The sequence below is a fragment of the Phocoena phocoena genome, chromosome 6 (assembly GCF_963924675.1).
Source record: "Phocoena phocoena chromosome 6, mPhoPho1.1, whole genome shotgun sequence".
Lineage (NCBI taxonomy): Eukaryota > Metazoa > Chordata > Mammalia > Artiodactyla > Phocoenidae > Phocoena > Phocoena phocoena.
The window spans coordinates 61,784,074-61,809,902 of record NC_089224.1 but is presented as its reverse complement, the minus strand read 5'-3'; the positions used below and the strand labels follow the sequence as shown (position 1 = coordinate 61,809,902).

Sequence of the window (25,829 nt, the reverse complement as noted above, 5' to 3'; positions counted from 1 at the left end):
ATGTTTAATTTTTATATATGGTGTAAGGTAATGATCAAAGTTCATTTTTTTTAGCATATATTTAATCACTCTAGCACTATTTTTTGAAAGATCATACACTTTCTGCTGAATTGCCTTTGCTCATTTGTCAAAAATCAGTGGTCTGTAAATGTGTGGGTCCATTTCTGCATTCTTTATTCTGTTCCATCGATCCATTTGATAGATTCCGTCGATCTGTCTTGATGCCAATACCACACTGTCTTGATTACTGTAGTTTATAAGAGCCTTGAATTCAGGTACTGGTAGTTCTCCAACTTAGTTCTTCTTTTTCAAAGTTTTTTAGCTATCCTAGATCCATTGTATTTCCATATGAATTGTAAAGTCAGTTTGCCATTTTCTATTAAAAGCTTGATGGGGTTCTGATGAAGACTGTGTTGACTCTATAGACCAAATTGGGGAGAAAAAATATCTTAACAATATCGAGTCTTTTGCCTTATGAACACAGTAGATCTCTCCATTTATTTAAGTCTTTGATTTCCTTAGAAATGTTTTATAGTTTTTCAGTGTACAGGTCTTACACACCTTTCATCAGATTTATCACTATGTATTTCATAATTAGTTTTTCTATTTTCTTTCTTTCCCTATCTTTTTGCTTTCAGCTCTTCTTGAGTGCTTTTATCCAGACACACAGAGAGGTGTCACCTTTTAAAATTCCTTCTGACAATCTTTTACTTTTTGCGTTATATAGTGCACTTACATTTACTTTAATTACTAATATATTTTTGCGCAGACAACTCAGACACAAATTCCCATGTAGCCAGTAATGCATGGGATACTTCCCAATCTCAGAGCTATCAATAAGCTGATGCAAAACCAGGAAGCTACTATGTCTAAGGTCCCTCAGCCTAAATCCTCTGCTTGCCACCCAGCCCCTGTAAGGGTAAGCAGACCCTGCCTCCTGGTCCAGTTGTTGCTTCCGAGAGAAGCAGACCAGAATCAGACCAGAGTGCTCTCCTGCTCCCTTCCCCCAGTTTCAAAGTACATTATCCTCAGCAAAATGGCAGCCACTCTACTTATTATGGTGTTCCACACACAAAAAGTCTGCGTGTCAGCCAAATGACAAATTTCAACATGCGTTACTTTTAGACCACGCTGAAGAAAAAATCTGGTGGACTGACTTGAATCAGCTAATGAAAACCAGTGACATTTCTCGGGTTGAGTTCAAGTCTTGAAATATCCAGATTCCAAAAGAAAAGGAAATAATATTAAGAACCTATGGGGGAAAGAATATTGTAATCAATAAGTAAAGGTACTAATTACAGGATATATTTGAAAGACCTCAGATTTCCAAGGGAAACCAAGTACAAAAATAAGGTTAGAAACTGTGAACTCTATTTCTTTGTACAAAGTCTTAAATATCTCCCATGTGTGATGGCTGCAACATAAAAATGCCTAAATTGGCCAGATTCATTTTCTTTCTAGCATAGTATTGTATCTTATACTGGCTATAATTTTGTCTCTTCCTTTCATTTATTTAGTAAATAACATTATTTGGTACATTTCTATGTTACTGAATTAAATGTCCATATAAGTTAGAATGATTTTGGTGTCTCTGTGGGCTAACATGTCAATGTTTGTTTTAGAAGTAACTTTGTATTATGATATGAAAGCACCATGCTGGAGATTCCCAAAATAATATTTTCTGCCTTTCATTTCTATCCTTTAAAGAAACCCAAATGAACTGGCTATTCCATATTCTAGGAGGAGACCCTATGTATATTATGATTAAAAAAAAAAAAAAAGGCCTACAAGGTAAAAAATGTTTCAAACTTGATTGTGGTGCTGTTTACGTGAATGTATGTGTTTGTCAAAACTCACAGAAATGTACACTAAAACGGATGAATTTTCCGGTATGTAAATATATAATTCAAAGAAGAAAAAAAATTGGGGCAGGATATCTTCTTACGTATATTAAAATGAATTTTAATAAGCTATTTCAATCTAAGCAAGGAACTTGGGTGCCAAATATCAATGTGAAGTGACACAAAACAAACACATTATGAACATCCAAAAATCTGGAATTTACAATGGGAATGTTGACAGCTTTTGAAATTAAACAGCACTCAATCACTAATTTTCTTGGAGGGTAAGATTTGTACCCTGCTGGGCTTATAATTTTGTTTTCTCTTTTTGTGCTGTTCATGTATAAATATTGCCAATTTCATTTGACACAAAAAAGGAAAACAACTTAGTTTTGTTTCTAAGCTAGTGAACGACACAGAGACTACCCTCTAGATGAGACAGTGTAATATAAGCATCCTGGCAATGATTTGTGGGGTGGGGTGGGGTGGGTGGGAATCAAGCCATTTCGAATGTATTTGTAACAAGGAAACAAATTTATTGATTTTAAAAGACAAGACACCATTTTGTTTTGAAAAACACAAGAAAGCTAGCCTGAGTTCAAGTCTGAAATATTCAGAAAAATCCTACTAATATCTTTAGTATGTTCCAGTCATTTGTTTAAACAACACACTAAAAGTTAATATATATTTTTATAATTATAAAAGTTCCCCAGTTATTGTACAGTACACAATACAAATTGCCCACAAACTATTATTTAGCTCCTGCCAATTTTGAGAGGACATGATATACTAAAAGATTTAGCATTTCTCACAAAAATCACATCAGGAAATACGTATTTACAAAACCAAATACATTATACAAAAAACCATCACATGTTATTCGGTAAAGATGTTTTTAAATAATTAAAAAGTTTATTCAACTGTAGTCCAAAAACTGGAAAAGAACATTACATTATCTCACACATACAATCTCTACAAAAGTTGCTTACCTCATTTACATAATATATTCAGTCGATTGTAAAATAAATGTTCAAATATCTCCTAGTGTTACTATGTTTCTGTGCTTGTGGGACTGAATAATGTAATCTGCCACTTACTAAGTGAAATTTAAATGATGGCACTTAAAAAAAAATACAGTATTTTAAAAAAACACAATGAAAGAAGTTTTACCTAGAAGGTACGAAAGCCCTGAGTGATAGTAGAATTACTGATTGGTAAGCACTACAATTAACCTAATTAAAAGTTTAACACCCCAGGCACAAATTTCCAAGTTTTCTCAAGGCACTCACTTATAGTTTCTGTAACCAATGCACTGGTCACCACCATAGGTCCCAATTGATGATGGAGATGAGTACAGAAAAAAATTTGCTTTGGTACAAAAGATGCTTTTTAAACGAATAAAATTCAATACCTCCTTTATTGGGTCATTTAAAATCATGTTTAGCAGGTTAAAACAAGGCAATTATTTGTTCAAAAGTATTAATTCATTGAAGGAAAAATTTACTTGGTAATCAACTGTCAATGGGAGTTTTCACTTTTTCTTTCCTCCCCAGAATCATAATTCCTCTAATAAAGATTTGTTGTCTTCATTATTGAGCTAAACAATTCTTACCAAAGATTTCATTACTCAGGGCTTCCAATCCCAACATCATAATTTATTTAAAAAAACAAAGGAAAGAGGTGGTGGTGGGGTGGGGGGAGGGAAGGATCAAATACCAGAACCAAATAAGAGACAAAATACATTTTTGAAAATAGGACATATTACCAATTACTTCAAACCAAAGGAAAAAAAAATCCTAGGCAGTCACTTTGTAAGTGGCTTTTACTATTTAAGTAAAATTGGTAAACTAAACTCAGGTCTACTGGCACATAAAATCACTAGCAGCAATGATCAAGGCATGCAAACTGAGAAGCATTTACAGTAAATCATCATGAAGAATTCAAAAGAAGAGAGTTAAATTAAAACCCTTTGAGTATTGCATGTTAACACATGAGTAATTTGCATGGTTTGACTTCCTAAACTGCCTAAAAAAGCAATGTTTACGGCAAACTTGCACTATGCTATGGATGTCCTTTCACCAGACATCGGAATAGGTTACACTCTTTATGAGCGCCCGGCTAGGGCAGCGCAAGCACATCTGCAGACGACACTGCTCTCATGTTCCCTCTCACAGGGGACAAAGGGGGCCCAGTGCACGCAGAGAGGCCCTTGAGCAAAGTCAGCAATTGTGTAAGCAGACTGGCATTTACAGATATCAGAAGCAGTAGTCATAGCATCTCCTGACAGATGAGCTTAAAATCAAGTGCTTTGCTCTCCATTCTATCTATATATAATTTTTTGACAAAGTATTAAAGTTTTGGAGCATAGATAAAATTATGCCCTATATGAAATTCCCAAACAATATTTTATGAGAGATCTAACTCCAAATAGCTTACCTGCCCCATAGTTCAGTTTTTCTTTATCCACTTGAACTCGTTTCTTCCTAAGGCTTCACTTACAATTGTACTTTCTAAAGCTAAATAAACGAGATCTTTTGTTCTGTTTGGGGAGAAAAAAAAAAAAAAAAGAAAGAAATGTAACCCTTTCTTTATCATACCTTTTAAAGGCAATCTAGGTACTTTCAATGTGCAGAGATCAGTTACAACATAGGTCTACAGGCCCATGTGTTTGTCCTCCTTTTCTAGAGTCATGATGTGATGCTAGAAAAGTTGATTTTTTTTCTGTAAACAGTACACTTACTTAGATGGCAGTGAATATTTGGGAATAAATATATCAAGCCCTCTTGAAGAAAATTAAGAGTTGTATATAAAATGCAAGTGTTCAGCGTGGAAACACTTTCTCTTCCTACCCCCCCCTTTAAAAAACAGCATAATTAGACATTTGGATATAGAGTATATTTTACCGGTCTAAGTCTAAATAAATGATCTGAAAGGCTTTTGTCCCCCATCGTATATCTTACAATGCTCAAAGGGTTAATACAAGGCATTACATCAAAGGGGTTTTCTAATACTAGAACTAAGCACTGAATTAATGCTTCTATTCCAGTTTTAAAAAAATCACCGAAGTTGCAGAAATACTAGGATTCCATTAATTGATTTGTTCTAACCATACACATGGAGGTTGATCTGATCTAGTGACAAGCCTAATTTTAAATAGCACTGCATGTCAACCCCTCTCCCCCATGTTCTGGTGTGATTCATACAAATCACAAGTTCTAACTTCAATTTTTTGATGATTGCTCTTTTCTCACCAAGAATTTGGGGGAGGGGAGGTTATAACAAAGGTCAATTTGTTGTATATAACCACTGCCTCAAATTGCACACAAAGGTGACCTGCCAGTTTTTTACTTTCTACTTGTGTCCACACAGGGAGGACCAACATCACAGTGACCCACATTTTTTTCTTTTACACTAATATTTCAAGCACAGCATTATTTTAGATGTTTCAAATGTATCATCTGAAGAATTTTTCAAATTTGAAAATGCATCACGTTTAGCACTTCTAGAGAGTGCGTTCCTGTAAAAAGGTCGATGATTACGGTGATGAAACCGTATTCAGTCCTGAGTGGCTTTAACAGCATGCTACAAGAACGTGTTCCTTTTCACTCGCCTACTACAAATCAAAGGCAGTCAACGTTGCACACTACTAATTTTAGGTACGCAGTGTTAAAAATCATTTTCTAAAATTTGCTTTTGTTTTTCAAGTACACCATCTAGAGAGAGGTGCGTGAACCGTGCTATACAGTACGAGAAAAAGCACAGAAAGGAAAGCAGATTTCTGTAAAGGCAGTAAGACTTATACAGTCAGTCCAAGCGTAGTTTGGATGAGAATCCTGAAAAAGTGACCAGCCACTTGATATCCAAAGAAAAAATTTCAAGTTGGGCCCTGTGTTCCAAGGAGATGGTTCAGCCATTTCACCCCATTGTTCACTGGCTTTGTGAATGCCAATCTTTTGGGTATGATTCTCAAAGTGTATGTGAAGATCAAACTATACCCATGATACTCAATCCTATTACACAGAAATATCTTTCTTGAAACTTAAAAGTAGCCAACATGCCTTCCTCACATTTCTCCTCACTGAGAGCATAGCACTAGGTCTACATAGATATTTTTCATGACTAGTGTTTAATTACAGTGTCAAGAAATATTAAGTCCTTAAAATGTGTACTTGCCACTTGTCAATAAATCTACTCTGAGAATGTTAGTGTCATAATATTATTTAGAAAAGTCAGTTTCAGTAAACAGAAAAAATGAAAATAAAATGTTCAATACATGTTTGCTCCAATTTGCTCAATTGTATAAATTATGATGTTTTTATTTTCTAATATACTTCACAATTTAATTTTGAAATTGCTTAAGATGTGTGTGTGTGTGTGTGTGTGTGAGATCTTGTATATATATGTGTGTGTGTGCGTCTTACTGTGGACTACAGATAACTGGAAATAGCAGAGATCATAGATGTTATTTTGTCTATTGATCAGAACTACCTACCCTAGTCACAAAGAATCAATGTTCCTAACTGTGCTCATGAAAGACACTAGAATATTTTTAGTGAGACAAGTTAATAATATTTAATTCCTCTAATCTGTCCTAATTTAGAACAAACCATGAACAATTGGAAGAAATGTTGAATCCTGTAGGGTGCCCAATCCCTAACTTTCATCAATCTAAATTTGCCATTATCAGATTCCTCTAATGAGACAAATATATCCAACATTAAATTAAACAATGATAATAAATACATTTAAAATCATTCAATAAACAAGATGAAACCAGTAAATACATTTGGTCCAACACAGATATAATAAAGTTCTGGGGGTTGTGAATGGGGAAGTGAAAAAATTCAGAAAGGAGCATCAAAATGAAGAATTTTTTTTCCTTTTTAGATTTTAATTTTACCTGTAAACCTTTCCTAATGCACGATGAAGTAGATACACAGTCTTTGCAGCTTTAAGGTGTTTGTTTGCGGTTGTGTGTGTGATAGTGCAAATTCATTGCCTTTAGGGGAGGAAAAAGGGGAATGATCATTTAAATGACATTTAAATGAAGGCGATGCTAGGATGCTAGCGAAGACTTTCAAACATGTGAGTGAGTTGTATGATACAAAATTTGAATCGATTTTAAAAATTATATCTGAATGATTTAAAGTTTACTTAAGAAGCTTTGTTGATCTTAGTTATTTGAGTAGTCTAAGGCAATCAAGTAACAACAGTTGAAATGTACTGCATGTTACCCAATAAGCCATTTGGTATTTTCAACTGTACAGACTGGCTCACCCTCTCCTTTCCACCCCCCGCCCCTGCCCTCCCCACCCTAATAAAACTGGAAAGATAAACGTCTTGAGTGTAATAGAGGCCTCATTAACAATCTGTAAATCATTTTGTGCTTTCCCTTTTTTTGGCTCTATGTATTCGTGTATTATTTATTTTTGCTAATTAGCTTTTTTAGAACTGTTTAAATAAATGGATGTGCCTGTTTTTGTTGTTGTTGGTTAATAATTTGAGAGCTTAAAAGAACCTTGTTTTTCACGTAAATTAAAGTAGGGATGGGTGTTATCCTCTCTGGGATCTCACCTTCTGACTTGGTAGCTGACTCCTGCCCACGGACACTCGCGCGTGCATGTGGGCACACAGACACTGAGACACACAGAGAAACATTTAGACTGAAAAGATGCACTTCAATAAGTACCTGCTTATTGTGTTAATTTTCTTAAGTTATAACTAGATAACAATGGTCTAAAATATATATGATTTTCTGTAACAAAGTTGGTAATTAAAACTAGCCTGCTATTTCACAATAGCAATCTGATCCTTAATCCTTAAGCAATGTGATTTGTAATCAAGTAATATTCAGCTCTAGGAACAAAAATAAATTCACGGTCACTCAAAGAGGGGAAGTGATTTTTGTCTTTTCATTTTGCTTTGTTTGCCCTAAATTTCCTTTGAAGAACATGTTACCTGTCCTTACTTCGGGAATCTGAAAATGACAGGCACACCTTGTCAAATGGATTGAAGAGGAATTCACATGAACAAAATAAGCCTTACTAAACCTTAGCTTCAGTTCTGTTTTAAGGCACCATGTAATAGCCGAGGTACGATGATCCCTGATGTACATTCTTCAACGGCACTGGTCCATCCAGCCACCTATCCAAATCCTACAGAATCGGGGATAAGCAACAGTGCGGTGTGCCAGTTACACTGCCTTCAGGTTCTGTTTAAAATTTAAATCCACATACTTTAGAAACCAGGAAATATTTTTGAAGGAAATAACGATATGCAGGTTGCTACATTCCTTGCATTCCATAAATTTTCTTTTATAATAGCAGCATATTGAACTACTATTAGGAAAAAGACCTGGAATAAAAGAAAGTCATTCAAATGGAATGGTTTCCTGTATGTCCAGCTCAGCATAAGTAGCATGTACACTTAAAAAAAAAAAAAGTCAAGTCATTTTTTTCAGCTTCAGTATCTAACTATAACAGCCCCACTCAACAGCAGAATGCATCTGTGCAGTGGTCCCAAATACAGAATCAGTAGTCTTTAAACAGAGGAATTGGTATGCAAATAACAGTTAAAATTCAATGTTTAACGGAAGCTTGCATTAACATGGTTTAATAATTATGTACACAAATTATGTACATATTAGCATAATCTCTTGCAATTCTGTCATTTACTCTGAACTGATAAATGCACAGCTCAACTTTTCTTCAGAGAAAAATAGATGACCTTCCCAACCCTCTAGCACTATAATAAAAATGCTCTGTATTCTCTCTCCATACTCCAAAATGTTATGAAAATAGTGTCTTGTGGTTCTGTCCAATGAAAAGCACCTTTCAAAAGCAAATTTGATGCATCTGCTGCCAAATGGGCATGCCTCCAGTGTAAATCAAAGAAAATCATTTCTTTTGATATTTCACAGAAGTGCATCTAATTAAAAACTTACACATGAAATCATACACCAAGACTAACAATCAACAATAAAATATTTTAAGCTACAAAAAATGTAAATCATTTTTTAATTATAAGAAAACAAAAACATTGACGTTAAGTGTTGTAAAAATCCTTCTTGACACCCAAAACTAAGGGAAAAAAAACTCATTATTAAGAAGCAAATAATTTGTTTACATTAAAAAAAAAAAAAAAAAAAGACCTGGCAAAATACATACACCCATTCCATTTCACAACTCCAAAAAGGTAATGTTCAGCACAGAGAATTTGACAACCGTTGACCTTCAGGCTTATTAAAATTTCAACTTAAGCCCAATATCAACAGGGTTAATGTTAGCTGGAAAAATACGTATTAATATTCTTTAGACTGCAGTGTAGGTATTTCCTGTAGCGCTGCACTGTCTGATAGTCTGAGTACTCGTGACGATGTGCTCGCTGTGAATTGGATTCAGGAGGCTTGGCTGCATGCCACTCTCGAGAACAGGCTGCATACAGCCTGCCGGAAATGCCTGGTTCAGCTCGGTTTTCTCTCTTTTGGCTTGAGGTTCTGAAGAGTCATCTAATTCCTCATCCATTTCACTCTCCACTTCACTGCCTTCATCTGCACAAACAAATAATACCAAGACTATTACCAGAAGACAAACTGGGGAAGAGCAATCAACAAATGCTTTAGGAACACTTTAATATAGTACCTTGAGAAAGCAACTCCTTAGCCCTTCTTGGGGGACAAAGCTTGTGGGTTTTCCTTTCAACAGATTTTACCTGTGTCAGCGCCCTATTCTTTTAAACACAGCAAAGGTAATTTATTCTTGGGTTTGCGACTGATATCTTTAATAGGTCTTTTAAGAAGACCTCTGGAGTTCCCTGAAGTTTTTACATTAACTAGTGGCATAATTTGTGTCATTATAAAGTAGTCACTTGGGTTCACTACGCTGGCTTTGGGGAACGTATTGCGCTGAAAAATGCTAACTATGAAAAAAACAAAAGGAAGAAAGAAAGAAAAAAATTTGTTTTTCCTCTGAAAATCTACATCTGATATAAATTTTATCTGTGCTGATGTTAATGTAGGTGAGACCTATGTTGAGTCACAAAATAACTATAGCATGCATAAGCAGGGGCTGCTTACAGACTTTCTGTGCACATGAATGTTGTAGATCACAATATTAATTAGACCCTTAACTTTTATTACAAAATGAAGACTGAGGCAGTAGTATCAGATTAAAAATGCACAGTGAACTTCCATTCCTAGCAACACTGATACTCTCTGTTAACAGCTAGTATTCATTTCTGGAAATTAGGTGTATAAATAGTCACTGTTACTTCCAAATTTTAATACATTTTATATTAACTAAAACATCATTACAGTGGAATACTATTTAATTTTTTCCAGCATGCACTGTTAAAATTCAAAAGCACAGCACAGAGAGAAAATGCTCTCACACAGCTTTACTACTGTGTAAGATTCTCCTCAGAGGAATGGAGAGAATATCTCTTCATAAGCGCTAATTTTTAAACAGCTAGGGATATATTTCTGCCTCAAAAATCTTTTCACTGGGAATTCCCTGGCGGTCCAGTGGTTAGGACTCTGTGCTTTCACTGTTGGGCCTGGTTTCGATCCCTGGTCGGGGAACTAAGATCCCACAGGCCACGTGGCACAGGCAAAAAAAAAAAAAAAAAAGTCTTTTTACTTCATCCTCGACATGTTTTATTGTTTACCAAAAGAGCCTCCACACATAATTACACCAAAACCTCATCTATAAATGAAAGATATCTATTCTTATATTTTTGACTTATTATGGTGACTTTTGTATTAACAGAATCAGATTCCATTATATTCTATGGCATGTCACATGCAAAGAGTGTGTAACAAGTTACTGCAATGTCAGCTGGACTCTAAGAGGTGTTGAGTCTAGTTTTACCATTTGGGGCACACCTGCAGCAGTTCTGCTAATACAGTTCTCGGCGTAAATGGGCTCCCTGACGTTGCTTCTCTTATTATCAATCGGTGCAAAGACGGTTCCAGAGGCAAGTGGTGAGGAATAATAGGGCCTCCATGTAAGGTGCAGGTTGTACAGCTGTGCAGCTGCCGGGAGCAACGTCTTCTGGGAAGGTTGTGTGATTAGAAAGATTGAGATTAGATGTACTGACTAGAAATGGTGTCTGTGATGCATTGAACAATAAACAGAGAAGCTCTCTGGGACGAGGTAAGCTGTCTTGGCCACCTGCTTTATCCGGTTACCGTTCGCCTCTGGTAACGGACTTGAGGATAGCATTACAGTTTGTCCGAACAAGCACATTCGAAGGGCTGGTGAGCTGCCGGAAAGGGCTATGTTTGGTAGACATTTGCTTCATTAAGAGGATATAATCAAAATATGCTTGTATGACACTTTTGCATTAATTTTTGTATTTGTTTTCATAAGAACAAACAAAAGGTCTGGAAGGATCCTCACACTAAATTCTTAATGGTGGTAGTCTCTTTGGCTTTTGACTATGAAGTTTTTACTTTCTGTAATTTCTAATTCTCGGCATTATTTGAAATCTTTATACATAACTAATGTTACTTTCATTATCCAGAAAAAAATCAAATTCTCATTTTGTGGAAAAAGCCCCCCAAAATTTCTTAAAGATTTCACATTCAAACCGTAGGTTCTGAATATGCTAGTTTGGTTAATTCTCAAGAAGCATCCAGTCTAGAGGTGAATGGGACCAGCAGAGCCACCCGAGGAAGGTGAGGGCAAGTCACACTGCTCCTTGGCTCCCTCTCCACCAACTTTTCTGTGACTGAGAAATAGTGTCAAAGTAATAAAAGAGGCAGCAGTAAAAGAAAAAAAAAAAAAATCATTTCAAGCAGGCAGGCAAGTGGAGAGAGAGTGGGATGTCCTTTCATCTACCCTGCTGTGGACGGAAAAGGCAATGGGGAGATGGACAGAACAAACTCCAGTGCTCCAGGCCACGCTGCTTCAGGTCCACTTGTGAGTGACAGGGTTCCTTTGGATAGGCTACAAAGCAATCACAAAAGCAAGCCCTTTCTCTAGTTCCCACAGACATTTTATGCTCCTATAGAGACTCAAAAGACATTTCCTGGGAACCTACTTGAAGTTATGGGAATTTGGTACACAAAAACTAAAACTAGGTGCTGCTGGAGTTTACCAAAGACTTTGGTTCAATGCTTGACAAGGAAGACTGGCTGCCATTCAGTGTTTGGCCCAGGAGCAACATTCCTACTACACCTCCGGACACCCTGGGATGAAATCCCCAAATTTGAATTATGAGGCTTTGGTGTCAGTGCATCATCGGGGTTGCCTTATATGTTGGGCCTGCATTTCAACAGCCACTTTTCCTGCTCTGAATTTACAAACTGGCCTCATCATTGATTTGCCTCTCTGATGTTTCTTTGGTTAATCCTATAGAGTATATATTTGCAACAATGATGTTTTGGGGCTATCATTCTCTACTTTTCCCGTTTTGCTATTATGCATGTTGCTAAAACAGGAATTAACGCGTACACAGTTGATAAATAGTGATAGGAGTTTAAAGTGGGAGTGATGTTGATTCACACAGGACTTTCCCCGGCATGTGAATGTCTTCCATCACCAAGGAGGCACGGAAGCTGAACACGGAGTACCCTAGTACAGGACGCTGCAGAGAACAGTGTGGCACCTCGTGTGTGGACTCCCCACGTGCTTCCTCATGCCTCAGTTTCCCCACTGGCTCTGGCTCTGTCCTGGAAGGGACAATGGTGTAGTTCTTCCCAGTCTATGGACACTTTGTCCCTGACTCCAAAACTCAATTCCTTAAAACCTCAAGAAATCTTCACTTTTTTTGTTTTTTGAAGAAAGGTGTATATTTTCTGCAGTGCTTATTTATTAGAAATTTTACATTCAAAAAAAACAACAACAACTGAGCTGGTATTTTTTTCAGAATTGTTTTTCTTTGTGTGCACTCTATTCCAACCTCATTTTCCTTCGAGCCCTGTTCTTTTTACTCTGTGGTTTTATAGGTCGTAAGTTTCTTCAGAATTATATATTGTGTTGTCACATTAGAGTGGCAATGCTGATATGAAAATTTAAGAAGTATATATGTTATCCTTCTCATCTACCCCAATACTGATCTTGCTTTTATAGTAAACTTCATTGTTATCTGAGTTCTTTTTCCACTGAAAAGTGTGAATTGGTGACTTGAGTATGCTGAGGAATCTTTTTCTTGCCGGGTGGGCCTTAAATAAAAATATTTGACCCAATTTTATCACTTTTTTCAGGACTCTGGCGAAAGCCAGAAGTAATTTCTGGTTACTTGTACTTAATTGCAGGCAAAAAAAATCAAGAAGAGTTTGAACTGTATTTAAATTCAATTCTTGCACTTAATATATGTAACATAAAGAAAGCACAGAAATGGAGAAATAAAAAAGATTCCAAAACACTTAACTGTCATATTCATCAAGGATTGTATGCCATTTCCACAAAATAAAAGTGCTATACACATATACATTTTCCTCTATGAGAATTTCTTACTCAAAAAAAGTCCTTAAAAATGTACATTATTTTCAATTCTTACCTTTATCCAGATTTCCAGGAGACACAGCATTTAAATCACCAAACTGCAAAACAATAGTCATTTGTGCAACAGTTACTACCAAGCAGAATAAAATAATATTCTCAGAGACTGCAGTAAAAATACCACACTACGACTTTTTAAAACTGTAAACTAGCGACCATTTTGATCTCTAACTACACAGGTCACCTAATTTTCCAATCAAACCTGTCAAAATTGAACAGTTTACACAGTGTCACAATTTAGCTGTCTTAGCCTCTTTGCAAAAGGATAACAATTTTCTGTCTTCCATGCTCCATTTTACTTTTTATTATTTGAACTCAGCAGTGAAGCAATAGGGGCCTGGCTGACCTGGATGAAGATGGATGTGGTAGAATAAATTTGGAAAAGCTCTGACGAAGCAGGATGCATCAGCTCCACCCCCATTAACTGTCCGTGAGTCCACCCGGAGTCTACACTATAGAAACATGGTCCAGCCACTTGGTTGAACTCTGTTTTTTTGAGTTTTTATTTGTAGAAATGAAAAACATAATAGGAGCCCCAACACTGAGAGTATTTATGTTTACAAAATCTTTTGAGACTTCTCTTCTTGTAATTGATCTTCTTATTTACTAAGATAACAGGGTCCCAAATTAAAAAAGAAATGCATCTGATTATTAATGCAACAAAAAAGGTATTAAAACAATATGGAACAATTAATAACCTTCAGCTTAGACTTTACTTGCTACCTTAGTTCAAAAGCTTGATAATATTTTTACAGTGAAAAAATATATTTTAAGAGTCTCAGGGTGAACATAAATAAAAAATTGAAGAGCAGAGGTAACGAAGCTAATTGGAAAAAGGTGAAGTGAAACCTCATAGCACCTGCTTTTTAAATGGTAAACATTACTTTTTTTTTAAAGCTGAAGATTCAGAATAAGTCATTATTAGAAATTCGGGCTTCTCAAAAAGTTTAGAAAGGGTGAGAGAGAAATTCTACTTACATTCGGAAGTTTGCTTATAAAGAGTTCCATGATAGGAGTATTTTTTTCATCTACAACATACGTCTATAAAGTAATAAAACTGATCTTATTTTGCAAACATACACACACATAATTTCTTTTTTTATCTAAACATGAGTTGTTCTTCATAGTAGCTACCTTGGGAGCGTATACATTTATTCCAAGGTTCAAGATTCTGGAATTCCTCTTTGACAACCAATTTCAAGAGTTAGTTTATGTATCATTCAAGAAAGCCCATCTTGTTGTTTTACATCAAACTGTGACTCCAAACACTCCACATTTTATTCATTGTACTTGGTCCTGAGATGATTTCTGATTACTTACCAAATTTAAATGCATCTCTGCCACAATTCAGGATATTTAAAATAATGTGTCATTTTACTCTTTATTATTTCTTAGCAGTTCAGAGGCAGTTTAAAAAGAGGCATTCCACATCACTTTAAGCCATGGCAGTATTACTGAACCAATGTGTAGCCTCCCGAGGTGACTGCCTTGAAGGGGACAAGGGCCTCCTGGTTGCACAACTCTTAGTATATCTGTTTGAAGGACTGCCCCATTGCGTTATAGTTACGTCCCATGGGCAGCAAATATAAAATCATAAATACCGAACTGTTGTTTTCAAGTTGTTCCTGTTCACATGGCTCAGAACCTTATGTTAGTCTAAATAAAAACCACAGTTTAAATTGTACAGGATTTCTTGAATTAAAGAATATAATAAAAGCACCAAAAAACACAACAGGATTCTTTACCTATTTTTGGTATTATTTAAATTTTTAGAACTATAAACAGAGAATGCCCAAAGCTGAAGGGTCATTTATATGTTATTTCTAGTTGACACACAGAGTAAGATTTTTATTGCTTTTAAATGAGTACTTAACAACACTTAGGATGCAATACTGGAAATGAGTTGGCAGTGATGAGTCTAAACATACTTCCATATCTATAAAAAGTGAATACACCATTTGTTTTTGATAAATCTTGAAAACTTGTTTGAGACTAAATTATTACTGCCATTGGTGATCAATAATATCATGCAAAGTGGCTAAAACCAAACTTTGAACACATATGGAAATTTTTCTTCGAAAGAAACACTGCTTTTAGTTGCTACTTAACTGAAAATATGACAACGTGATAGAAAGATTTTCCTTTGAAAATTTCTGCTTAATCTGAATGAATACATCTGATTACTCAGGATGATGAAAATAAAACCCAAAACAAAAACAAACAAACAAACAAAAAAAAAACCCAAAACAATCGAAATCTCTGTAATCATTATTAGCATTAGCAAATAAACATTTGCATACTCAATGCTGAGGGCTTGTGACCATGCACTGTGAGGGACACTGTAGAAAAAAAGAAAAAAAAAAAAATCTTCAAGATACTGCCAATGCCTGTAGTTGTCTCTGGGATTAATGACAAAGTTCCATATGTACAACATACAGTAGATTTAAAATAAAAATCTTGTGAATAAGAGGTTTTGATATTCCTGTATAGTGGAAGGTGAAGGTTTTTATGTGCATTTTATGTGTGAGGAAAGAATATACATTTGAGTACTTCCCTGGTGGCGCAGTGGTTAAGAACCCGCCTGCCAATGTAGGGGACACGGGTTCAAGCCCTGGTCCGGGAAGATCCCACATGCCGCGGAGCAACTAAGCCCGTGAGCCACAACTACTGAGCCTGCACTCTGAAGTCTGTGAGCCACAACTCCTGAAGCCCACGCACCTGGAGCCCGTGCTCCGTAACAAGAGAAGCCACCGCAATGAGAAGCCCGCATACCGCAACAAAGAGTAGCCCCCGCTTGCCGCAACAAGAGAAAGCCCGCGCGCAGCAACGAAGACCCAACGCAGCCAAGAAAAAAAAAAGAATATACATGTGATTAAGGAAAAAAAACACCTTAATCCTACAGATAGAGTAGGTAAGATTAGGACAATCAGTTCATTCATTCAGTATTCAAAAAATATTTATTGAGAGCTTAGTATGTGCTAGGCACTCTGCCAGCCAAGTTCCAGTCAGATTAATTTGGAAATATTCCCTCTTTCTGAAGGTGAGTATCAGAAGTTGTTTATATTAAAAAGGACAGGTAGTTTAGCCAAAAACCAAGGCAGCCTAGGAAACCTTCAAGAAGGTTTTAAAACCACAGGGTTATTAGAAAGGGAGTTTGGAGGGAGCAGCAAGTCAAAGTAGCAGGAAGGGAGGAAGGAAGGGAAGGGAGGCAGGGAAGACTGAGAGCGGGCATAAGGACGGCAGCATCACAGACAGGAGAGAGACGACAGGGACGTAAATGAGGCCAGGACACACTAGCAACAGAAGAGGAGGAGGAGAGACATGATTTGGATTAGAAAAATGGAGGTTGGGGCTTCCCTGGCGGCGCAGTGGTTGAGAGTACGCCTGCCGATGCAGGGGACACGGGTTCGTGCTCCGGTCCGGGAAGATCCCACATGCCGCGGAGCGGCTGGGTCCGTGAGCCATGGCCGCTGAGCCTGCGTGTCCGGAGCCTGTGCTCCGCAACGGAAAAGGCCACAGCAGTGAGAGGCCCGCGTAGCGCAAAAAAAAAAAAAAAAGAAAAAAAGAAAAAGTAGAGGTTGGCAAGGAAGTCCAGAGATTACTGAAAAGTTATAGCTTCAGAAACTGAAAAACTCTTACTGCTTTCTAATTTCCCCTGCTGCACAGGGGACTGGAGGGGACTACTATTCACTGAGGTGACGTCTTACAGCTTATAAAGTACTTTCATGGTTCAGCATATAGTTGGCTTCCTCTCAAATATGATGACCTCAAGTATCACTTTCTCAATATCACTTCTTCAGAGAGGCTTTTCCTCACAGCCCTACTTAAGCGTCTCCTTCCCTGTCACTGTTCATCAGCACCTCACAAAAAACTTATGAATCTGGCTAGGTAAGGAGCTTAGATTTAATCTTGCAGCTATTGAAAACACATTAATTTGTCTAACATTGTAAGGAAATATGGTGGTGTTAGATTTGAGACCAGATATTCTGACCATCAGTTTAGGAAGGGAGGGAGTAAGGGAGTGGGAGGGAGAGGGAGAGAGAGAGAGAAAGTATGTATGTTTCCTACATGGAAGAAAGAATATAAATTAAGGGATTTAAAGTGTGCTCTGGGTAGAAAGCATATGGCCTTTGATGTACATAGGAGTTAAAGTTCTGTCAGCCAGATAGATAAATAGGGAACGTTCTGAAGTAGAAACAGAATGGAACATAGAGAAAGCATAGCTGTTGTTTTTAGGAAGAAAGACCTCCTTGCCTAGAAACCATTTCTCCAGGCCCTGACAACCGGTCATAATAATAAGCATGCTCCTGGACAGCAGCAGACTAAAAAATGTGTGGTCACGGCAGGCAGTGGGAGTCTGTTAGACCACAAATTCATGACGAGTAGTAATGGCCAGGAAGTATAAATGGGAGACTGGTCAGCACAGCCTATGTGACTATTGGCAGCATCCTTGAGAGCAACCCTGAGTATGACCCTGACTTGTGGCCAAGCAGCTGAGAAGTAGTTCATCATAGGACTGTGAGGCCCAAGCACAGGCACCATGAGAGAAATCAGGCTCAGCTCACAGGTATACTGCAGAGACCATTGCAGGTTAGATCCAGCAGCAGTGAACTTTCCACAATAAGGGAGGCAAGCCTTGTATTGTAATAGCTGGAAAGTGAAACAATGCAGAGGAAGCCAGGGGGCTCAGACAGCAAACTGGTGAGGATCCACGGGGGCCCACAAAACAGAGACTGAGGATAGAAGGAAGGAGTTCAAGGACTGGGATGAAGACCTCACCCGTGGGGATGCTTTCCCTGCTGGAAGAGTTTACCCCATCCTGGGGAGGAAGGTTAGTGAGTAATCATAACCACATCATCTGGGCAGCTAGGTAAACATCCTCCATAGAAACCCCATCTTACCACAAAATCTCTCTGCTGGTATGCCCAGATTTATAGATTTACAGGCAGACAGATACAATCTCCCTCTCTCTCTCTCTCTCTCTCTCTCTCTCTCTCTCTCTCTCTCTCTCTCTCTCTCACACACACACACACACACACACACACACAATGTATAACTGATTTACATGCTGGCACCAAAATATGAAAGTGTATGGTCTAGAACAGGGGTTAGTAAGGGGTCAGATAGTAAATATTTTAGGCGTTATGGTCCTGTTGCAATTACTCAGCTCTGCTACTATAGTGCAAAAATAGCCATAGATGATAGTTATATGAGTGGGCATGAATGTGTTATAATAAAACTTTATAAAAAATGGATGATGAGTTGGCCTTTGGCTAAAAGAACTTGTAAACCCTAGAAGATTTGGTCCAGTTCACAGACGGTGAAGGGAATGGAAGATTTTGTCTTTAAGGAAGGTGTGAAGACTTTGGCCACAGGGAGGATATAGAACCAGAGGCTTTAAGAACCAGCTTCATCAAAAAATGATGGTCACAAGGAAAGAAACATGGGTCAAGTTTTAAACATGGAAATCAGTTGGAAGACTAATCTTCCTCTCTTTTCCTATGGAGGCTTGTATGTACAGACAGAGACAGATAAAGGTTGGTGTCTGTGTCAATTAGTGGGTGAAGAGGATGAAGTCTAGGATACGAGGAAAGATTGCACGGAAAAGAGACTGGGAAAAAGATTACATGTATTAGTGATTTAGATGGGGCAAGCCTCCCTAGTGGGGAGTTTTTTTTCCAATTTGGATGAAGATGTGAAGAGATAGTCCAATAGCTTAAGTTCTCCATTGGTAAAAGCAAATAAGGAATAGTTCTAGATGAGGATGGTTTTTGGGGTGGAGTCATCCATGGAGACATGTCAGTGAGATGTATGTAGAGGAGGGGAGGAAGTAAGAAAAAAATAATATACTGGAGGAAGAGTTCATAATCCACAAGTAATAACTGACTTCATTCAGAGCAATTTAGCTTTTATACTGTAATAGTTTCCTATTGCTGCTGAAACAAATTACCACAAATGTGGTGGCTATAAATAATACAAACTTACTATTTTTTAATTCTGGAAGTCAGAATTCCAAAATGGGTCTCGCTGAGCTAAAATTAAGGTGTCGGCGGGTTTGTATTCCTTTCTGAAAATTTTTAGGGAGAATTTCTTTTTTCCTTTTCCAGCTTTTAGAGGCTGCCCACAGTCCTGGGTGTGACCCCACCGTCTATCTTCAGAGCCAGCAATGTCCGGTCAAGTCTTTCTTCCACTACATCACTCTGACACTGACTCTTCTGCTTCTCTCTTCTACTTTTAAAGACCCTTGTGATCACAGTGGGCCAATCCAGATAATCAAGGTTAATCTCCTTATTTTAAGGTCAATTAATTAGTAACCTTAAGTCCATCTGTAAACTAACATATCCACAGATTCCCAGGGTTGGGATGTAGACACCTTTGGGGGTCATTATACCGCCTACTACACACATCTAAGCTACCTCAAAAGAACCTGTCATATTTGCCTGAATAAAATCATTTGACAGTAAATTTTTTTCTACTATTGGAGGAAATACATCCTCCAGATCAAGCCGTTTGTAACACAGTAATTTTCCCCTCAATTTTGTCTGTTTTGTGCTCTTCATTAGGGGTGAGGTGGGATAGTATTGTATATAGGCAAAAATTCATTTTTTGTAATATATTTCTCACTAAGGGCATTTGTTCTTTATTTTCATTTACAGACTTCAAATTTTATGTATAAAACTTCCTATCTCTGACAGTTTTTCATAGCATGCATTTCAAGGTTTAGACTTATTGGAAGCACACATACATCCAAGAAATTTACCAAGATCACAGAGCTGAAAGTTGTTAGTGATGACACATAAGGAAGTCATTCCTGACAAAGAAGTGGAAGTCAAAACTGAGGGAATCAAAAGCTACTGAGTAGTGGGGCCAGAACAGCCCTAAGCTCCACATCCAAACGGAGGCCTAAGGAGAAACTCTGATGATAAAGTTACACACTAAGGACCAGTTACATACATACTGGTCCTTTGGACAGTTTCATGAGCGCAACCTGTGCCACCAAACTGCACAACAAGCAGCTCCAACAATCTCGGAAAAGCCCTCTTGTGTTAACACTACTCCATGGGTCCATGAGGATCCATGCTGTATAGACGCTGCAGCCAGATGCCAAGGTGCTAGCGGGGGATTAGCTGACATTAGATGTCTCTTTGGGACATTTACCTTTTAACTTGCATAAATTTTACATATATATATAATTTTATATATAATACTTTCTTCCCGCTTCATAAGTACGTATAAGACCTTTCAATCAATCCTACTGATAAGATTTTATCCAAGTCTAGCTATGTCTATTTAGACCCAATTATGTTTATGCTTCCTCCCTAATGTTGCCATTTTCCTTTCTAATTGACTCCTTTTCCCATTCTATTATGTTGGCGGTGTTTTATAAAGCATTGGATTAGTTTGCCTCTGATTACCACTTTGGCTACATCCCAAATAATGTGGTTGGATGATTTGTAATTCCGTGAATCATTTGACTCACTATTCAAAAACAGTCTTCAGGCTATTTTCCCCTTGTAATATAGTATTATTAAAGCCTTCACATGTCTTTATGTTATCTGTTTTATTAATTTCAACTTCTAAGCTTATGTTTGTATTGTCAAGAAATGACGGTCTAATTTAACACAGTATTACTTGGATTGTCAGTGTAAAATCAATATTAAAAAATCTAATTCAGAGTAGAAGGCAATCAAATATAGTTCCTCTTGACTAATACACATAACTTCAGATATTTATATACTTATGGAAAGGGAAAGGAAATGTAACTAACAAAAATCTGGTACCTTGTATGTGCCCGTCTGCTTGCCTGCCTATCCACCCCATCTATCTACCTATACCTAATAACCTATACCTATCTTCCTTCCTACTTTAGTCCTCACAACATCCCTGTGAAGGAATGGTTCTTATCTTTATTTTGTTGATGAGAAAACTCAAGTTTTCTTGAGATATACGTATATATAACTTGCCCAGGTTGCAAAGGTATTAAATGGGAAATATGAAATTTGGGTGTCGAACAACTTGGGGTGTGGGGCCAGCCTGACCTGGGTTTGAATCCCAACTCTGCCACTATCATTCCTGTGACCCCAGACATAATACTCTTTGATCCTCAGGTTTCCACATATATGAAATAGACAGGGTTTAATGTCTTCAAGACTCAATTTTCAAATACTAAAGTCCTAGAATTCCATTTAACCCTAAAACCGTAAGAGGGTGATTTCAAAATGAAATGTCTCTAGCTGAGTGGGGCTACAAGGAGTACTGCTTCAGAATGGAAGTGTTCCTTAGGCTTTGACCTAAGGTTGTTGACACTATAACTTCAGTCTAGGGCTGAAGTTGAAGTCACTTGATGTACTGACCAAGCCATTTATGACTCAAGCAAATACCATGAGAAGGGCTGTCCTAAACAAGGATGGTGTGTGTGTGTATGTTTTGCACCTTTAGCGTAATGAGGATGATCACACAACCAGAAATAGCTGACGAGCTCAGATGAATGTCAACATGTAAACCTTGACCTAACCAACTGCTTCTCGCTCTGTTCTTCTAAGAAGTCAGTAAAGGAGTAAGAGCCTTTAAAGCAGTTCCTATAAAAGCAGGAAGGTTGTTCCCATGCAGATTTGGAAGTTCTTGACCCAATTCTAATCTTTCAACATTCTGTACTTAGCTTGAACTTTGTAATGTTCTGAACTTTACAAACCTTAGATAGCTGCACAATCTCCTATGATTTCAGTTCTATTAACCGAAGTTAGTAGAATCGATCACAAAAGGATTAGGTAGTGGCAACTATTTTGAATGTTTTTGATGGTGGAGAGAAATGTCTTGAAATTTCAATCATAAGGGATTTCAGAACATTATTATTTTCTTTAATGTCTTCCAAATGAGAACCAAATGAGTCAAAGCATTGTATTTAGCACTGGTACAGGATTTCACAACTGAGGAAAAATAACTGCTGACTTTAAAGTGATTTCTGATTTTAAAAAATTTGCAAGGCATGTTAGTGCTCCAGTTAGTAAAATCTTGTGTTCCTTGTTTTTTTTTTTTTTTCTGGAAGTGGACTTTTCTATGTATTTCCAAATAGTTTTACTGAAGCCTGCTAAGATGGCTAAGATTTCTGCCCGTTTGCTTCACAGCAAGGCAAATTCTGCCCTGTATTTGCTGTTGGCTCTACCCCTTCAGGCTAGCCAGCTATTCTGGCAACTTGCGCTGTTGGCTACTCTCTACCCGGGTAGCATATTTTCATCATGATTCTGACTGTTCAGGCTTTTTTGTTGCTCTCTGTGCCCTGGGAACACAGTAATTTATCTACCTTTATATTGTTTCAAAATTTCTAAGAAGTGATATAAATGACTATGTATAAAATAGATAAGCAACAAGGATATATTTAGAGCACAGGGAAATATAGCCATTATTTTGTGATAACTTTAAATGGAGTATCATCTGTAAAAATACTGAATCGCTAGGCTGGATACCTGAAACTAATATAATATTGTAAATCAATTATACTTCAAGAAGAAAAACCTCTAAGAAGCACTCATGAGTGAGCACGCAGGTAGTGAAGAAGTAGGAATACAGGCCTTAGCTGCTTTTGAGGAGAAAAGTAATTTCAAAACCATTAAAATTTAATGCTACCATTAGGCCAAACTAGGAGGGGCCTCTGTCCTGAGCCCCACACCATGGAGAGCCCTGCTCTGCCTTTCCTGTGGCCATGGCCCTCCCCACAGACAAGGAGTCCACTGGGCCACGTGGATGTGCCCTCCTGGACCCTGTGTTTCACTCCTACCCCCAGACCATACTTCTGTTACCTGAGATCCCATAATTCCCTGCCTAAAGCCCCAAGTCCCCTTTCAGGCCTGTGCAGGTCTCTCCCTAAGTCCACCCATCAGAAGAAAGAAGGGAGAGCCAGTGCGGAGGTGCAGCTATTTGCAAAGGGCGGACAAAACCTGAACACTGGACTGAGGTGCCCACAGGCATGAGCACAGGCTCTTCACAATACAGGATAGGGAATGATACACAAGAGAAGTGGTCTAGGGGCCACAGGGTGGGCCATGGGTCAACTATGTCTATGTCACCATTTTCTGGCATGGAACTAGGAGGAGCCTAAGAATTTTAAATTTAAACCCAGCCTTCCAAGTTATTACCAAGATCTATTTACCCAAATGCTAGGGTTGGGCCTGGCAACATATCTTTTATGTAAATAAAACTATGGGCTGAAAAGAAAGAACCTTGGTGCTCTTAACTAAAGACAAGCTCCCACTGAGGCCACCTTCACTGTCTATCAGGAAAGCATGATATCAATTTATTATGTCAGAGGAGTACCTATTTTGATTATACCACTTCCCTTTTTTTTGGAAATTATTAACTGGAGAGACAAGGGTGGTGGAAGTGTGGAAACATGTTCTCTTTGTACCAAGCAGACCTTTACCACTAGGATGAATCAGATTTGAAGTGATGGAAGGATCATCACAACTGGCCCATATACTTGCTGAAAATCTCTCATACTTATGAAAGTATATTTTAGTATAGTGATGGTGAAAAGCAGAAAACAATTCCCGTGAATTGAGGAAATTACCCATCCCAAACAAGGACTATTTTTTTACCAGGAGGACCAGCAACCATCAACTTCACCTGTGTCTGAGCAAAAATACCAGGAAGACAATGGAAGGCCAGAGCCACTTGGGCTGGGCACAGGATGATAGAGCATGGCAAGGAGGCCAGCAGGGGGAGCTGTCATGCTTAATCTAGGCCAGGGAACGTTTCACACCTAGTTGACTCTGAGGCTGGGCTACCAGGCTAACCTGCTGCTAAGCAAAGAGCCCAGTGGTGGACTTTGCTGAAGAGGACAGTGTGCCGAGTTTCCCTTCCTAACGTCTACAGTGATCATTTTAGTTCTTGGACAATGTCAAGAAATCCTGGATTTCTATTTTCTTCTCTTTTCCCACTTCCAAACACTTCAGGAAAACTAATCTCTAGTTGTAAGCACTTATGAAAACCCAACGGGGGTTCTCTGAAATACTGAAGGAGTACTCTGGGGAAAGGGAGCTCTTCTTGGTCTAGGAGCATTATTTTCCTGATATAGAAATCCAGTATGTCCATCATGAAATGAAATGAGAAGTTCTGTTAGTTGGTTGTCTGTCTTTCCATCATTCTTTTGTACTTCCTTCCTTGAATGAGTATTTTGGGGGCACCTATTGTGGGATTGTGTTTAGACCAGAGCTGTAAGCAAAACTCCATTCCCTGAAGAGGATGTGAGGAGAGGTTAGAGCCCAGAGCAAGCAGGGAAGGAAACCAAGTGGAGGAAGCTAATGAGCAGGGATCCCAGAGGGATAGGGTTGCAGCCCTGGGCTGCTGAGTCAATAGGTGCTTTGCTCACATGCAAGGAGAGTAAGGAACAGAATGATAAACCAGGAAAGAGGAGAAAAAAATACAGGAGAGCATCTACAGAGATAATTCTTAGGAACTTGGAGGATGAAGGTGGAGGAGAAAGGCTTTCCAGGGAGTCACTTTTATCATTTATTTTCAAGTTGTTAGAATTGTGCTAATGTAGAGGAGCAGATTTACAGCTAAAAGCAAACTGCAAATTCTAAAACCATAACTTTGATTTAGGTCTGTGGGTGGGTACAGAGGAGCTGAAGGGTGTAATTTGTTGTTGTTGTTGTCTTCTGGCAGATTTAGCTTTCCAACTGCAATTTGCTTAGACTAATATTCCATTTAGTTTGCATATTCTGAACATCTACTAACAAAATGTGGAAAGGGGAAGGGTGGTAGGACTATCAAGATGCATCCTGCAATGCAGAGGAAAGAAGCCTTGGAACAAAATAATGAAAGCTTTCATACCAGGCATCTGGTTTGTGCATGATTGCGAGTGTGCGGGCATTTGGGGGAGCTGTAAAGTACAGACAGAAATAAATTAGTCCCTATTCCGAAACTGTCTATAAACAATTTAGATGGTGAAAAATTAAAATGTGGATTGAACCGATTTGGCTACTTGGAGTGAGACAGCCCCGCTTCCTACAGTTAGCGCTACCGCTAGTTCTGATATTGGGCAACTTTCAACCTCTGTTTTCCTTATGGGTGAAATGGGGACACTAACATATCCCTTGTAAGGTTTTGGTGAATAGTACATAAAAATGTAAGACATTTAACAGAGTAGTTGTCACAAGACCAGTCTTCAATTAGAAAAATATTAATAAACAGTAAGCTTTGTTATAAAGAATAACTAATATAACTTTTGACAAGTATTCATTACACTTTTTAAGTTACTACTGTTCCAAGATGTTTTTTTTTTCCTGCAAATGATTTCAACTGTGATATGATTCATCCCTTTAAAAATATTCTATAACAAGTCTATTATTCAACAGGTACATTTTCAGTGTGTTCCCTAGTTGCACTAGAATGATGCTCACTGAAATCTATTTTTCATTAATTTGATTTTATCTTAAGCATCCGTGCATATTTACAATGGTTGTACTTCCATCAAATGGAACTTTTT

At 37.9% G+C, this 25,829-nt stretch overlaps 1 protein-coding gene across 2 annotated transcripts in view; it reads right to left on the bottom strand.

Annotated features, from left to right (window-relative positions):
- Window positions 1-9,151: 9,151 nt before the first annotated feature.
- RFX3 (regulatory factor X3) overlaps window positions 9,152-25,829 on the bottom strand; it is a 157,136-nt gene continuing 140,458 nt past the window's right edge. The window contains exons 15-17 of one of the 2 annotated variants that reach the window (XM_065878684.1): window positions 14,324-14,386; window positions 13,344-13,386; window positions 9,152-9,390 (exon numbers count right to left, since the gene is read on the bottom strand). In XM_065878684.1, coding sequence (XP_065734756.1) covers window positions 9,152-9,390; window positions 13,344-13,386; window positions 14,324-14,386 — 345 coding nt within the window. The remainder of the gene's footprint in view (window positions 9,391-13,343; window positions 13,387-14,323; window positions 14,387-25,829) is intronic. The other variant, XM_065878685.1, reaches the window with a different exon arrangement.